At 52.5% G+C, this 15,105-nt stretch overlaps 5 protein-coding genes across 5 annotated transcripts; 3 read left to right on the top strand and 2 right to left on the bottom strand.

The window, feature by feature from the left end:
- Positions 1 to 2,293: 2,293 nt before the first annotated feature.
- Positions 2,294 to 4,702, top strand: A1O3_05688 (uncharacterized protein; the record flags this gene model as incomplete). The annotated part of the gene is made up of 1 exon (XM_007735808.1): positions 2,294 to 4,702. One exon carries the CDS (start codon positions 2,294 to 2,296, stop codon positions 4,700 to 4,702), a length of 2,409 nt encoding a protein of 802 aa, XP_007733998.1.
- A 473-nt stretch (positions 4,703 to 5,175) lies between these two features.
- Positions 5,176 to 6,990, bottom strand: A1O3_05687 (uncharacterized protein; the record flags this gene model as incomplete). Its single annotated transcript, XM_007735807.1, has 1 exon — positions 5,176 to 6,990. The coding sequence occupies one exon, from the start codon at positions 6,988 to 6,990 to the stop codon at positions 5,176 to 5,178; it is 1,815 nt and encodes a 604-aa protein (XP_007733997.1).
- Positions 6,991 to 8,302: 1,312 nt separating this feature from the next.
- A1O3_05686 (uncharacterized protein) lies at positions 8,303 to 11,095 on the top strand (the record flags this gene model as incomplete). Its single annotated transcript, XM_007735806.1, has 1 exon — positions 8,303 to 11,095. The coding sequence occupies one exon, from the start codon at positions 8,303 to 8,305 to the stop codon at positions 11,093 to 11,095; it is 2,793 nt and encodes a 930-aa protein (XP_007733996.1).
- Positions 11,096 to 11,442: 347 nt separating this feature from the next.
- Positions 11,443 to 11,988, bottom strand: A1O3_05685 (large subunit ribosomal protein L35e; the record flags this gene model as incomplete). Its single annotated transcript, XM_007735805.1, has 3 exons — positions 11,443 to 11,677; positions 11,778 to 11,907; positions 11,955 to 11,988. The coding sequence occupies 3 exons, from the start codon at positions 11,986 to 11,988 to the stop codon at positions 11,443 to 11,445; spliced, it is 399 nt and encodes a 132-aa protein (XP_007733995.1).
- Positions 11,989 to 12,376: 388 nt separating this feature from the next.
- A1O3_05684 (uncharacterized protein) lies at positions 12,377 to 13,161 on the top strand (the record flags this gene model as incomplete). The annotated part of the gene is made up of 3 exons (XM_007735804.1): positions 12,377 to 12,436; positions 12,492 to 12,605; positions 12,658 to 13,161. 3 exons carry the CDS (start codon positions 12,377 to 12,379, stop codon positions 13,159 to 13,161), a joined length of 678 nt encoding a protein of 225 aa, XP_007733994.1.
- Positions 13,162 to 15,105: the final 1,944 nt, after the last annotated feature.

The following is a 15,105-nucleotide window of genomic DNA, read 5'->3' as shown; positions in this document are numbered from 1 at the left end:
GCATATTGGGCCGCTGCTGAGGACAACCCAATGATGGAGGATTTGGGATTTCCCGTGGCTCATCTGGACCATTTAGTCACCGAAGACTTGGTGGTTCGACACCAGCCATATGTCTCTCTCTTTAAGCAAGCACCGGGTTGTTGATGCCTCCAGGACACTCTTCCGGCCAACACTGAACAGTGGTCTCCTTCTTTGCCACTACGCTGAGGTGCGCACGCAGTTTCCAGCCACTTGACTCGATGTACGCCCGGTTAATAAGGTCAAACAGGTGAGCGAATGTCGCTTGTGACGGCCAGCGAGACAAGAGAGTCACTGGTACAGAAAGCGTGGTTGTATATTACGAGGACTATTTGGTGTACAAAATGCGCGCAGCGCTGGGTGAGCAGAAGGAGCGAAATAAGCCCGGTGAGATCGAAGAGTCGTTATCGAACAGAGCAGAGGACAGATGGCGTGTTGGAGCAGAGTGAATGACGCAGATGCGGCGGATAAGCGGATCCCTGTGTTGGTTCAACGTACCAAGGAGGGAGGCGTCAATGCTGAGGAGGAATACACGGGAGTGAAAGAAGGGGTATATTAACAAGAAAGTAGTAAAGAATAAGGTAGGCGAAAAGTCGTTTGGAGCGACCAAGAAGGGAGACGGGTGCAGAGGGAAGTGGTACAAGGTGCAGTCGTGGCTTGGATAGAGTGCAAGTCGCAGGTTGCAGGGTCGCAGGTCGCAGGTCGCAGGTCGCAGGTTGAGGGCGAGGACCAAAGGCGGAAGGCACCAGCAACAACAGAAAGCAAGAGCAAGGGAAAGAAGGAGAAGGAGCGAAGGGGGGGAGCGAGGGAGGCGGCAGAGACCCAGCGGCCCCCGATGCTGAGCAAATAGTGGAGTCTAAGCACATCAGCGGAAGTGCTGGCCTTACCGCGGCCCACATAATCGCCCCTATCGCCGGCCATTGTCAAGGCGTCACCAATCATGTGCCAGGGAATGTGCGGCCAAGGAGCTGCTAAGCCCGTCCGCTAGGCTATCTTGGGCGACCGTTCGTGGACTCACAACAGGCACCTACGGATCGTCATCCGCCCGACGCAAGAGTCACCTGATCAATGGATAGCTGATAAGCTCTCACCTCACGTGCCAACACCAGAACAGGGCTCTCCAACCTCGACGGTAATATCTAACTACCTAGGTACCGAACCTATGCTGCTCTGCTGTTCTGATTTCTCTGTACAAGAGGATCCGGACCCTACCGGCGGCAACCCGCAACAAATGCACTGGTCCAAACGAGCGTAGATTTGTGCATGTTGGCTGCCCATTCAAGCAGAGTGATTCCGACCAAGTTTGGACAATGGCGAAGGACTACCGGTGTAGTCTGTCCAACACCTCTTACTGGCGAACATGGCCTTCGAGCTGATAGTCAGCCTTTGCTTCAAGAATCTAAAAATAACACCCATAGAGCATATACGAGTACCAGCTCACTTCTAGGGAGAGCCTCGCGAGAGCTTTGTGGCGATGAACTCGCTAACAGGAACTCTTGCCACGACTAACACGCTTTATACACAGTACGGTGACTAATGTTTTATCAGATAAGTGACTATGAGCCAGCGCCCGACTCTTGTCTGCAAGGTCGAGGGACAGCGCCCCGGGCGCAAGAGTGACTGCTTCAAGTTCGCCACTCGCGAGACGTCGAAAGATGGTTTGATAGAGCACAGCCACACAGCCACAGAATCCAGCCACTCACGCCACAGCATCAACCTCGACCCTGCGTTGATCGGCCTCGTCTTCCATCCACGCTCCCTGCTACTCACCGGCCAGACTCTCGTCAACATCCATTCAGATCTCAGACACCCTCCTTCGGTTACCTTAGTTCGATGTCTACCCAATACACCCACGGGGCCCCTCCAGGGGCACTGAGCAGCCGCAGTAGCTGCGTATACAGATGTCGTTCCAGAACCAGGCAGATCTGCCGTTGCAAGCATTGCAACTTGTCGCTACCCATGCTTGCACTGCTCTAGTGAACACACCGGTCCCTCTGCCGCGTGGTCTTCAAGACATTGCGCTCCTTGGGTTCAGTACCGAAGATCCAAGTTGACGATCCACCCTGTAGGTAAATAGCAGCCTGACCGTTCACTTCAGGAAGTGATGCTCTGTCGTCTACCCTGCTGTGAGTGTGGCGATGACACCGTCAACTCAAGCCTCTTGAATATGCCGTGTTTCCCCTTGAGACCTTTCATCTACAGGATATGTTTTTGGGACCAGGAGAGACGAGGGCTCTAATCGCGGTAATATAGGACCAGAATTAACGGACGAGCAATGAGGTTTTGGAAGCTGTTGGTGCTCGCACCAAACTGCATCTCCCTGACTGCAGCACAACTCGACACTGCTGATCCGTTGGAAATTTTTGCGTCCGAAATATACTCGGTCTATACGGAAGCTACATCAATCCTGGCCTCTGCTGCATCCGTCGCTTCAGCCGCTCTAGTCTCAACCTCAACACACTTCGAGACTTCGACAACCTCCTCCAGCTCAGAGGCGTCTAGCACAGCCAAAGAATCAGTCACCAACCCGGAAGCCAGTGCAGACACAATCTCGACGTCGCAATCTTCGCCACTGACCTCGTTGTTGGTGGTCACTTCCCAGGCCGTATCGCTCCAGCATTCTCAAACCTCATCCTCAACGTCCTCCAGATCATCCTCCTCGAGTGCTGTGTCTACACTGATTATCCCTACCTCGGCGCTGAAAACCTCGTCGGTGTTAGGCGCTGTTGCTGCAACCGGTACCGCGGATCCATCGACGTCAGGATCCAGCAGCCACAGCAAAAACTTGGCCATCATCCTCGGCTCTGTCTTGGGCGCTCTAGTTATGGGTATGTCCATCCTGACAGGTGTACTATGCTACAAGAGGCGTCGACATAGGCAATCTCCCCGGCACAGAGCTCTGCCTATCGATGACGATGAGCTCGAAAGCTGGAGACTACCCCAACCCCCTATTGCTGGAAATAGAGACACTTCCTTCCAAGGCCAAGGTATTGCTGGAGCCGCTCCTCTCATGTCTGAACATCCAGCATTTCGTAACAGTGGAGAGCAAGAGAATCCATTCGTCCCCGTTGTGCCACCACCTAGGCGAACTGCTCCAAGCGCCAGAGCCGGGTCTATTAATCGGACAGTACCAGGCAACGATCACTTCGTGTTGGGGAAAGAGACCGCAGTCCCGGCGAACGCAAGAAGTCAGTTTTCGGATGTTCATGCACCCAAAGCCGAAACTCTCGCCGCACGTCTAGCCGTTGCAGCGGCAAGGGAAGACTCCTCGTATCACCGAAGAGAATCCGATACAGATGAAGTGCTGGATGAGAAACCTGCCTCGGAAGCTGAGCCGCGATACAAAATCAGCAGGAAACCTGTCCCGGTCAATCACATCAACAACGGCGAACCATGGCCGTACTCTCCCGTCTCGCCTATTGATCTGAACCTCGAGGCGTCAGTTTTAGGAAACATCCCTCCAGTGCGCGGAAGTGGTGAGCACCGCCGAAGCTTCAGTCGCGATGCAGCCAGAGCCAATGCAGCCTTTGACAATGAATACAATCCTCCCGATGCTGCACATGGACAGGATGGCGCAATGTCAGCTGGGATGGCAGGCTTTGCTGCCGCGGCAACTGGAAGTGGAGCTCTAGTACATGGCCGCAATAGTCGCCAGGTTGAGACCAGCACCGGCGGCAGGGACAGTCCTCAGCGCAGCCGGAGCCCACAGCGGCCACCAGTCATGCCGCACACTGAACGCTCCGAGCCGCGTAGCTCTCCTGGAGCCTCGAGAAACATCCACGGATCAAGTGACGCATCTACTCGAATTGCGCAATCCCCAGAGCGGTCAGACACCTGGAAGAATGCGCCTCAACGAGCTGCTGTGCCCCCCGCCCAACCTCCGCAAAATGGCTATCAGGATTCCCCAAGGACAACAAGGACAACGACAACAACACCGCCTCCCCGTAATGATCGACGAAACAGTGCCCTAGGAGGTACAGCTCCCGTCGGCGTCAGCACGGGATCCGGACATATCAATCGGCCGACCGTACCGAGCCCGCTGTCCAGCGAGGTCCGGCGCGATCGATCACACTCCCCCGCCCGGGTAGGCAGCAGCAAAGTGGAAAGATCAAATCGAAGCCCCCGCCGCCGCAGCGGAAGTAGGTATAGCTACAGCCATACCTACAACGCCACTCCGCAAACTGACTATGAGCCATACCCCGTCGACTTGGCCGGCGTTCCAGGCGGGAAGCGAGACTCTTACTTACCTACGCCTGACGAGATCCCATCGCTTCAGGGCAATCTAGGTAAAGGAATTGTCGGCGACAGCCGATATCCGCGCGTGAGAGTCCCTCGGCGCATGAGCGGTGCTGAGGATGAATATGATTCCCTACCGGCAGGCCCTAGCACTTCTATGTCCCAATCACTGGGTCGGGACACCGCTGGTAGGAGCACCATGAACAGCGATGACTCGACGTGGCGGCTTTCCTCGGGCATGCCGGCGGGGTGGCAGCGTACGAGGACGAGTGGTGATGGTGGTGGTGGTGGTGGTGGTGGTGGCAGCCGCCCTCGAACACATGGCGGCGGATATATGCGAGATTCGGGACTTGGTGGCATTCCCGGGCGCAAGAGGCCACGGGCGAGCGATTTTACAGGGGACCAGGACAGAAGGTACCAGGAACTGGGTGTTGGACAGGCTCTCTAGTATATAAGGAGTCGTGGTTCACCAAAGATTACCTGTATGTTCTGCCCAACATGAGCTTTGGATCGTCCAACATGTCTTTTAGTCCCAGATAATGTCTGTTCGTGTCTGAACAGCGTGACCTGTTCTCGATCTCTCAACGTTAGAGAGATATCTACTTTCTACCATCACGCAAAAATGCATCTTTGACACGGTCTGCTGATCTCTGCATAAGCCCGGTTCACGGGTCAAGATCATGTGTGGAATGAAAAAATAAATGTGGTTCCCGGAGCCCTGTTCGAGCCATGCCTGTGGATGCTCTTCCCTAGAATCTAGCAATGCAGGAGACACATAACTCCAGTCCCATGCCGAACCCGGTCAAATGACAAATTGTCTGAAGGTCTTCTTCCTCGAGACTTTGGCAAAGCATGAAGAATGCTGTCTCTGCCTTTCGGTCCATGACAACGCCCGCAAATGGTATATGACTTCCCATGGTATTAGTTCAGCAACCTGATCATGTCCGACGGTATCCTTCCTGTGGGAGACACAGTCTCCAATTTCTGCCACTCTTCGCTCATCAACGGGGGTGTTTGTGGTGCAGGGCTTCCTTCCACACTGGAATATTCCGATTTCTGAGGCGGAATGAAAGTGTCATTCGAATCGCGCCGAGGCGATAACGGCTCCGGCAGAGGCTTTTTGCACGCTGCATTGTTTGAAGTTGTTGGCTTCGTAACTTTTCCTGTAATGAGTGCCTGGGAACGAGGATTGCCTGCTGCTTTGATCTTGGTGACCTTCGGTCTCCTGTTGAGAGAAATCTTGGACTTGGTAGATTTACTTTTGTTCTCCTTTCCGCAAAGGACCTGAGCCAGAGATCTGCCAGAACTCGCCGCGTTCTTTACCTGTCCGGATTTCTTGCTCCGGTCTGATACAAATAACTTGATTCGCACAGGTGAAGAAGAAGCAGGTTGATTTTCCTTTGGATTCACCAGGCCGACTTCTCCATTTTGACTATGGGGCGGAGTCATGGTGCGTAGAGCAGCGAAAGGCAACAACTGCTGAGCAGATTTCTCTTCCTTCCTTGCTGTCGCGGGTATGACGACCTCGATTTCTCCTTGGCTTGATTTGACATTATGAAGATCAGTCTCGGTGTATGTCTCCGTCACGTCAGGGCTAGGATCGTCCCATTCTTTCAGGCCTGCGAGCCGAGCAACATCATCGCAGTCGCCCTTCACAATGAGATCCCAGCAGTTCTCGAGATCTTTGCCAGGGGGGACCGGATCCCTGTTGAGCCATATCGTAGTGCCTTCCCGTCTATCTCTGACAATTTGGCACATTTCATGGACAATTCGTCGTACCGCTGGGATCTTCATGCTCGTCCCGACTACAATCACTGCATCGGGCCTTGTTCGAAAATCTGCTCTCGTGACAGCGCCGATAGCTTCATCATCAGGATTGTGTTCGTTGTATAGAACGATTCTGGGTCGTAACCTCCCAACACCATGGCTCCGCTTACCCGCATGCGTCGTTCGTAAGGTATCTGCCGCAACACATTGTGGACACAGTGGCGGGGTTGGCCCGTCGAAGAGATGAGCTTGAAAGTCAGAAACGTGTCTACACTTTTGACACATCATCTTTTCCAGTCCACCATGCAATTGGATGGTCTGCGGCCATGGCGCTTTGTGGCTGAGGGGGACTTGAGTGGCCAGAGGAGGTAGAGAGGTCTCCAGACCATCAACATTCTGAGTATAGAGGCGCAACAAACGACCTTCGACAGAGAGTCTTGCTAGGAAGCGGTGGAAAGCAGATGGCTTGGCGTTTTCGGCCATCTTAGAAAGCTTACGCACCATCTCATGGAAACTGGACGTTGAATGATCATCTCTGTAGACTGAGGCATCGAACAGCATTTTGCCGGAGCTTTTCAGTTTGTGCTCGTCTCTAAGACTTCTGAATAGCCCATGGGACGACCTAAAATCCGGAATTCCAGCGGAGACAGACATGCCGGCGCCTGCAATGACCACGATTTTTCTCCTGTTGCGCAATGCCTTGAGAAGGGTATCTAGAGCTTCCGATCGATCATATTCGGACTGCGCCGTGTCTGACGTTAGGTCCAAGTGCTGACTTGTGCGAACCTTGGGTTCGACTTTTCGACGCTTGCGAGCAGGGGGCATTTCGTCGCCGGCATGCTGTGACGGTGGAGGAGTGAGAGTTTGCCAGGCAGGCGGTAGAACGGGTGAGCTTGGAGGAGAACTGAGAGGAGAGCTTGGGAGAGAGCTCAATGGAGAGGAGAGGTCAGAAATGTCGTCGGCGTTCATGGTTGTTGTGCGGTCTTTTGGTAAACGAGTGATTTATCGCATGATTCGCGGACTCGTGCAGAGAAGGAGCTGTCGTTAATAGGGAGCTCTGTTCCCGTTCTCGAGATGGATGTAGACGAGCGACTCGAGGGAAAGGTAGATAGAGACTCGAGTCGTCGGCGCGGTGGTGTGGTTGCAAGGGTGAGTACGGAGTAGAATGAGGTGCAGGGTGAAATGAGGCTGGACTAGACCAAATGGACTGGGATGGTGGCATCTGGTGATTGACTGGTGGAAGAAATCGTCAGCGGCTGCGAGCGCGGGAGGAGATGGAGAGACGGGCAAAGGCCCTGCAGCTTCTCTGCAGAAAGCCGATGCCCGGCAGGATGCGCAAACAAAGCCAAAACAAAGCACTGGCTGTCTTGATCAATCAAAGGTGAACAGTGTTGAGGTGGGGGCCCATAGCCTCAGAGGCACGAGGGGTCAAGCCACAGTTTAACTATTTATTGTGCCTGGTAAGTGCCTGGCAGGCATCCTAGAGAGGCGTCGAGGACCCTAAAGAGAGCCTAAAGAGTGCCTAAAGAGCCTACGGTGCCCCTAATGATCAAGAACATGCGGGGCCTTAGGGGCACATGGTCACCTATTTGCGGGTGGCAGGTGCCCAATCGTGCTTCGTGCCCAACCAGCGTCAGAACCAAACATCAATTGTCTACCGCCCCGTTTGGGTAGAGTTACGCAGTTGCTGGAATAGTTACACAAAGTTTGCTTCTTAAATCAACCGGCTACTATTGTCTCTCCATTTTCTTTCCATTCCTTGTCGTGAGTGTAATCTCAGCACAGTATCGTCTTTGTCTTCTCAACCACCATACAGGATCCAGCAACTTCGAGCGAATCTGGTACTGCCCTCCAAACATACGGGCGTTTCTGATTCCGAGGTCGTTACCCCGGCTACAGGCACAGACGGATTCTGTGGCTCGCCCATCCTTGCTTCCTCCGTTTTGGCGTTAGCTGCCCTCGCACGAATCGGTCAAGCCTCCCTAGCCTTTCTACGCGAGCCACGAGCCACTCACTGTTGCCTTGTCACACCCCACCAGCGCAGCAGAGCAATTTATGCCAAACCCTCCTTTATCAACTAGCTTCGAAATACCACATTGCAGCATCGAGGCAAAATACTAAGCAAGCCCCTAGGAGATCCAAAACGACCCATATATCTCATCATATCATTGGGCCGAACTGCTGTTGGACGAGTCTGTGTGGGCTTGACCAAGAAAGGATCCTAGAGGCAGAAGAAAAGGCAATAATGGAAGATGCATAGTATGCACGCATCCTGCTCGAAATGGAGCGTTTGAGTCAAATGGATCACTCTAATGACTTCGCATCTGAGGCCTTCTTTGACCAGAATTCTTTGGACCAGATTCAGCAGATCGACCCTACAACAGATCTTGGGTCCGTTGCAAATGTTGCCCTGCCACCAAATCTTGCTGTTGCCGAGCAATTGAATCGTCGATGGTCTTCCGGTTGCCTTGAACGAATAGCCTGGTCGAGGCACGGAAACCTCGCCAGCATATCGGATGATGCTTCCACCGTCAACCTCGAATGCCTCCGGTACAGCCATGATGCCAAGGCATGGCAACTAAACGAGAGACACACGCTGGCCACCATTTTCGAGGATGCTGTGAGTCTAGCCTGGAGTTCAACTGGAGGGGAGCTGGCCGTTGTCGACATCAAAGGAAGAATCTGGGTCTACCACATCTCCGGTGTCGCTATCAATCGCTTAGTTCTGAATCGTCGGGGGGATCTCGACGAAGAACGTGAAACGTCACAACCCATTGGTATGACATGGTTGAATCAGGATCGGCAAGAAAGACCCAGGAATTTCGTAGCGCTTGCCACAAAGGTTGACTCTCGATGGATTCATACCAACGCCAGGACAAGACCACCCGGGCCCTATTGGCACCGAGCCATCGTCGTCGTCCATCGCAATGGTCTTCTGACTCTGTGCTTTCAGAGAGGCGATGGCCAATATTCTAAAGTCACCAAGCATCTATCACCATCCGACAACACCCTCTACAGTCATGCAAGCTTTGCCCCCACATTGGAAGGCAAGATGCTGGTTGCTCTACACTCGTTCAAAAACTTCATCTCGGTATGTCTCATTTCAATCGACTGGACCGAAGTCAGACAGGCTGTTGAGGGACTGCCCATCATGACTGTCGAGTACGTTTCCAGTAAGGTGTCATCGCGACCCTCTGGTTCTTCCACACTCGGGGATGTATATGATCCAGATTCATGGCGTCTCACCCATCTGGAAGTTGCGCAAAGTCCAGACGTGGAAAGGGCAGTCCAAACACCACCAACAATCCTGTCGGTTTCTTCGGGCATCAACAGAGAAGTCAGCATAACGGACCACGGTTTCCTGGTCTCCAGCATGATCAAAAGATGGGCAGTGATCTCAGTCGAACGAAAGTTGCATCCCCGTTTCGACGAATTGCCGTCCAAAGGCTCCAGTAAGATTGGATCGCCTTCAGTGTACACACTTCAACCTCGACCAGAGAAAGAGGAACAGGTTATCACCACAGTCCATCACCTAGAAGGATCTCTAGCACTCGTGGTGACTACACAGGAAGGTCGAACAGACTTTTTGAACTCAGAGGATCTGTCCCCTGTGTCCTACGCTGCTTCAGTAACGGAGACATCGTCCATGTCTCAATCAGGCTTCGTATTCCCGTTTGTACCGAATGTTACCTGCCCGACTTTCTCGCCCAGTGCTTGCGTGAGGGCAGACCTCACCCCGGATGGGAAGACCCAACTGGTCACGATGGAACACCCACTAGGGCAGGGCCAAGCACAACAACCATTAGACCCCAACATCGACGTGGCCATTGCTGCTCTGAACCTTACATTTGCTCGAGCATGCTGGACAAATGCAACTTTCGATGACGTGCTGATGTGTGCTTCGCACAGTATCCCAACTGCAATCACGCCGGCAATTGTTTCAGGCTTATATCGATCGCTCTTTCGCGACAACGAGTTTGTGAATGAGAAGATGCAGGGTTCGGAGCTTGAACGGATGTTTCACAAGCCATACATGGGGCGAGTCATGGCTTACCATGCTTGCCTCACTGCCAATTGTGGACAGCTTCCTTCCATTGCTCCTACAGAAGGAAGAATTGGCTGGTCTTTAAGTGCCCAGTGGGCATGGATCGCGAACAATATCCGCCACACAGCGACCGTACTCTTTATGAACCTGCGAGATGTACAGAATACCAACCTCGTCATGACACAAGACTTCACCGACATGTTGTGCTCAAACCTTCGATGGGGATTGTCTGTCATCCGGTTCATCATCAGCACAATTCTAGAAGTGGGTGACAGAGAGACAAACCCAGAAATGTTCGACGACAAAGACCCTGGGCGACTAGGAGACATCAACGGAGATGGCAGCCAGGGACTGGTTGCCCTTTTACTGAACATACATTGCTCTCGCCAGTTTCTCGTTGCTTTTGTCCGGGCAGTCAGGGCTTACGCTAAGAACACAGAGCCTAAATCGCAACATCATGTCCAAGTACTGCAGTGTATCCAGCAGCAAACCACCAACAAAGGAATCAGCTTTCAGGCTATCGAAGCACTACTCGAGTACCGGTGGTCCGTGCATGGCGACATTGAAGGCGACATTCCTGGAACGGCAACCAGACAGCTTGACATGATGGCTACAGGAATCGTCCACGAAGCGTATCAAGGGACAATCAAGCTTCTCTTGAATAAGCTGGTCAATAGTCCAGTCGGGCTACGAGCGAAGATGCTGATCGATCGGCTAAAACTTTTTACTGAGCTGGTGGACATTGAGTATGTGTTTTTGAATCACGATATACTAGGTCGTCGAGATGGTGAGCCCAAGCAAACACAGATTGTGTACGATATACATCGCAAGAAGCCGATATCCAAGAGCGCGCTGGATCCAAACGGTACAGGTGTGCTGATGGTTCGGAGGTGCATAAGGTGTGGCAGCTTCAGCGAGGATATCAATGCCTCGCCACGAGATTGGCCTAGACAAGTCGCTAGCCTCCTGACCAAATGTGTCTGTGACGGGCATTGGGCTCTCGAGCCCTGGGATCGGAACAGCAATTAATGCGAGATGGATATGAATAGCAGACAGCGAATGACGACTTTCCTACCGAGCCTGATCAAGTCTTGTAGGAGGAAAGGGTGCCTCTCTTTTCGACGCTTTTGTCGACGTATCAAGATCAAGAGTAATCTTTTTAAGAACATGACGTTGTCTTGAGATTTTGGTATTGGTTTTTTCTTCGCCACATAGGCTGGCACGATCAGATGCCCATCCTATGGCTGAGAGAAGCAAGCTGACGCTCCTAGAGTATGCTCAAGACCGGGAAACATTGGCTTTATCTCATCCTTCCCGAGTTGTCCTTTCATTGGCGCCCTTGCACCCATCGCCCCATCCTCGTTCCATTGCACCATCTATTCCGCCTTGACAGCATATTTCCGCTGTGGGAAATGCGTCTGTCTCTTCTTCTGCTTCTCAGTGACTCTGCTGGCGTCCTTCTTGCTCAATCGTCGACGGATAGCGCGGGTTTGCTTGGGTCGGAGGTCGAGAGGGAGGTACTTCTTCTTCTCGTAGAACAGGCGCAGCTGGTGTCGTTGGTTGGCATTGATGACTGTGAGAACGCGGGCGATCGATTTGCGGAGGTCATGTCTATTTCCAAAGGTGCTCGTCAGTTCCGCCTATCTTGTTTTTGCATTTATCCCGCACCCGCACGGGGGACTGTCGATTCGGATGAGTGTGTGTCACGTACATTCTGGTGAGTTTGGAAGTAGCGCCACCGGCAATCTTTTGGACTCGGAGTTGAACGAGCTCGCCCTTGAGCTCGTCGAGCTGTTTCTTCAAGTCGTCCTTGCTCTTGCCCCAGAGTTGTCCAGGCTTGACTTTTGCGTTGGTCGACTATTTGTTCCCGTTAGTATTCCCTGCGCACAATTTATCTCATGTGACTCGGAGGACCGTACCATGGTGGCTGTTTGGAGACCTTGTCGACGTCAAAAATCGTGCTTGAAGGAAATGAAGTCGTGTGGATGGCCCTTGGTCAATGTTAGCGACTGGCGACCTGGAATTTTTGGAAAGTGTGAAGCGCCAAGAGTTTAGCACGTGACTGCGCCACGGCCACGCCTGGATTAGGCTTGGCGTTGTTTGTCGCTCCTCGGCTGTCTGAGCCTCGTCACCTGGTTTCATCTAAGGCATAGGCAGGGGAATTCGATCCCTATTATTCTAGTCCAAGACCGGTGCTACTGAACGAGCACCATGGAAACTCCCATCTATCTTTCTTGTTAGACACTGTACGGAGTACATATATCCACATCACAGTCTTCTGCCTCTCCCACGCTCTGTTGCCTTCTGCCAATGGCAACGGGAGCAGGATGGGCGCAGTTGCGCCAGCAGCTCAGGACCCTTGAGAGTCAGGTGGGTGCATCTCGTCAAAGATGATAAATGATACTTTGTGCTGAGTGATCGCTAGACTGAGGCTCTATTTCACACTTATTCACAATATACTTCGACCCCAAACCTTCCTCCTAAACCGTCAGACGAAGAAAGAAGAAACGAGGCCGACATCGAGGAATTACTGGAGAAGGTGGGTTACAATCGTATGCAATCATTGTCAGGTCCTGACACCGGCAACACAGCGTGATGGCTTGATATCCCAGCTGTCGCGGCTCCTGGACTCGGAAAGTGCTTTGAGCACGTCGACATTAAAACAAAGCAACCTTGCCCGCCATCGCGAACTTCTGAGCGAACACCGCCAGGAACTACGACGGCTCAGGTCCTCCATCTCTGAGGCTCGTGACCGGCAACACCTTCTTACCAATGTCCGGTCAGACATCGATGCCTTTCGAAGTTCGAATCCTGCTGAAGCAGAGGCGGAATACATGCTGCAAGAACGAGCTCGGCTTGATCAGAGCCACAGTACGATCGATGGCGTGTTGGCGCAGGCATATGCAATCAATGAGAATTTCGGGATCCAGAGAGAAACGCTGACAAGTATCAACCGAAGGATAACGTCGGCGGCAGCACAGATACCTGGTGTCAACGGGTTGATTTCGAGAATTGGGTCTAAAAGACGACGGGATGGGATTATCTTGGGATCCTTCATTGCTTTCTGTTTCTTGCTGCTGCTTTACTTCAGCTAATACTGAGCATCTCAACGACCCTGGCAGCCGCACTACACGACTGGGGTGGCAGACTCGGGCCAAGGCTGCTATGACGGCGTCGACATCTGGAGTGGACGCTATGGTTGATGATATCCTTTTGGGCCTGGTCCTATCGTTCAGAAAGCCAGTACTTGTTTCCGAACTGCCTACGTCGCTAATTGCAGCTTCTGTGGGCAGGAGCTCACGGCCATAGTTGAGTTCCACTTTGGCAGTCGTCAAAACACAGATGTGGTCGCCGTCGAGTTTCGATTGACGACCTTCGGAGCACCGTCCAGAAGAGGCACAGTACAAGTCATGGTTTACCTCTGAATAAGAGGAATTTCGGAGGCGTATAGCGGCAGATCTGGTTGGGCAAGGACAGGAACTGGAGCACGAGGCTGTCGGTTTGGCCGTTTGCACGAATGGGGCCTTGACGTATGTTGTTGAGGACCCAAACCGATATTTCCACCATCTCCGATGCAAACAAACTTTCAGTGTCATTGATCCGGTATTCCATTTCCAGCACTTTCACGCAAATGTTATGCCAGGTCCAAAGATGCCCCTATTCAACCATCGAGCGCGAAATGGAAGGCTTTTCGGCAGAGTGCTTTACGAATCATTGACAGATCATCCACACCCTTTACTAGGGGCTCGAGCTGTGACTCGCCACAGCCCGAGTCTAGATGTCTGGCAACAATGGCTACGAGCACAGAACGAGCGGCAATGTCCTCTAGTCGCGATGGCGGGAGAATGATGATCATGATCATGATCATTGCCCTTTTCCGCCGCCAATAATAGCTCACTGTACGGAATACACGTTCTTGCACCAAGACATCAGATGGGCTCACACTCGCTATTCACTCATGATTCGTTTTCCTAGTTATGTCTTGCCATTCCCTTCTTCGCGGACCCTGTCAAGCTACCGCCTCATCCACGGTAAGCACGGGCACGAACGCTGCAGGGAAGAAGGTATTTTGGTCGTCCGTTAGACTCACGGAGCTTTGGTTTCTATTACTATTGCCCCTGCAACAGCACAGGAAGACACACCGGGAAGGAAAGCGGAGAGCAAACGGCCCGTGTATCCGTACTCGTACAGACAACAACTCCCATACCATTCATTAGTCTCTCAAGCCGGTTTCTCTACCTAACTCAACCCTGCCATGTCTCTTCTGCCGGCTGTCCCGCGTACCTAGGTAGTCAAGACTGTTCGAGGAGTCATCTTACTACTAGTAGTCTGGCTATTTGTTCCAGTCACCAGTCTGAGGTTGCCTCCCGGGCATTGTCCGGACAAATGAGCGACCTCCGCAAGCATGTAAGAGAGACCAGACTCTTGAACCGGGCCAGCTTGGCTTACAGAGTACAGAACGTGTCACGCCGGCTGTGTCTCGGTTCTTTGGCAAGAAAGAGCAGGAAGGCCGGTGACATGCTTCTTTCTCCTCCCGGACTTCCCGGCTATATACTACATACTACCCTGTCACGGTTGACCAGTCTTTCCCATGGTCCAACAACAGTCTTAACTTCCGAAAGACAAGGCTTGGAAAGACGGGAGCTGAGCTGAGCGGAAGATGGATTGGCAGACGTCAGGACTCTGGACTGGTCTGTACGTAATACTACCTACCTAATTACTACCTGCCTTAGGTATACAGTTGCAGCACTCGGAGAGTATACGTAGTATGTATTTTCTCTTTCTCACAAGGCTAAGCTTTCTGGCTGGGCGAGAAAATTTCAACTCTTGCATCTACCACTGCACTGCAGTCATGAGTCTTGAGTTGCCATAAGGGATCCGACAATCATCGTCGTCGTCGTCGTCATCATCATTGACCGCGAAGGGTAAATACCTACTAATTAACGTTATGTTCATGGGCTCTGTACAGATGGAGACCGTACCTGTGTAAGAGTAGAGACCAACTACTAACATACCTATGGAGTATCCAGTATCAGTAT

Source organism: Capronia epimyces (genome assembly GCF_000585565.1).
Source record: "Capronia epimyces CBS 606.96 chromosome Unknown aczIQ-supercont1.4, whole genome shotgun sequence".
Taxonomy (NCBI): domain Eukaryota; kingdom Fungi; phylum Ascomycota; class Eurotiomycetes; order Chaetothyriales; family Herpotrichiellaceae; genus Capronia; species Capronia epimyces.
This window is presented reverse-complemented; position numbering and strand designations above follow the sequence as displayed.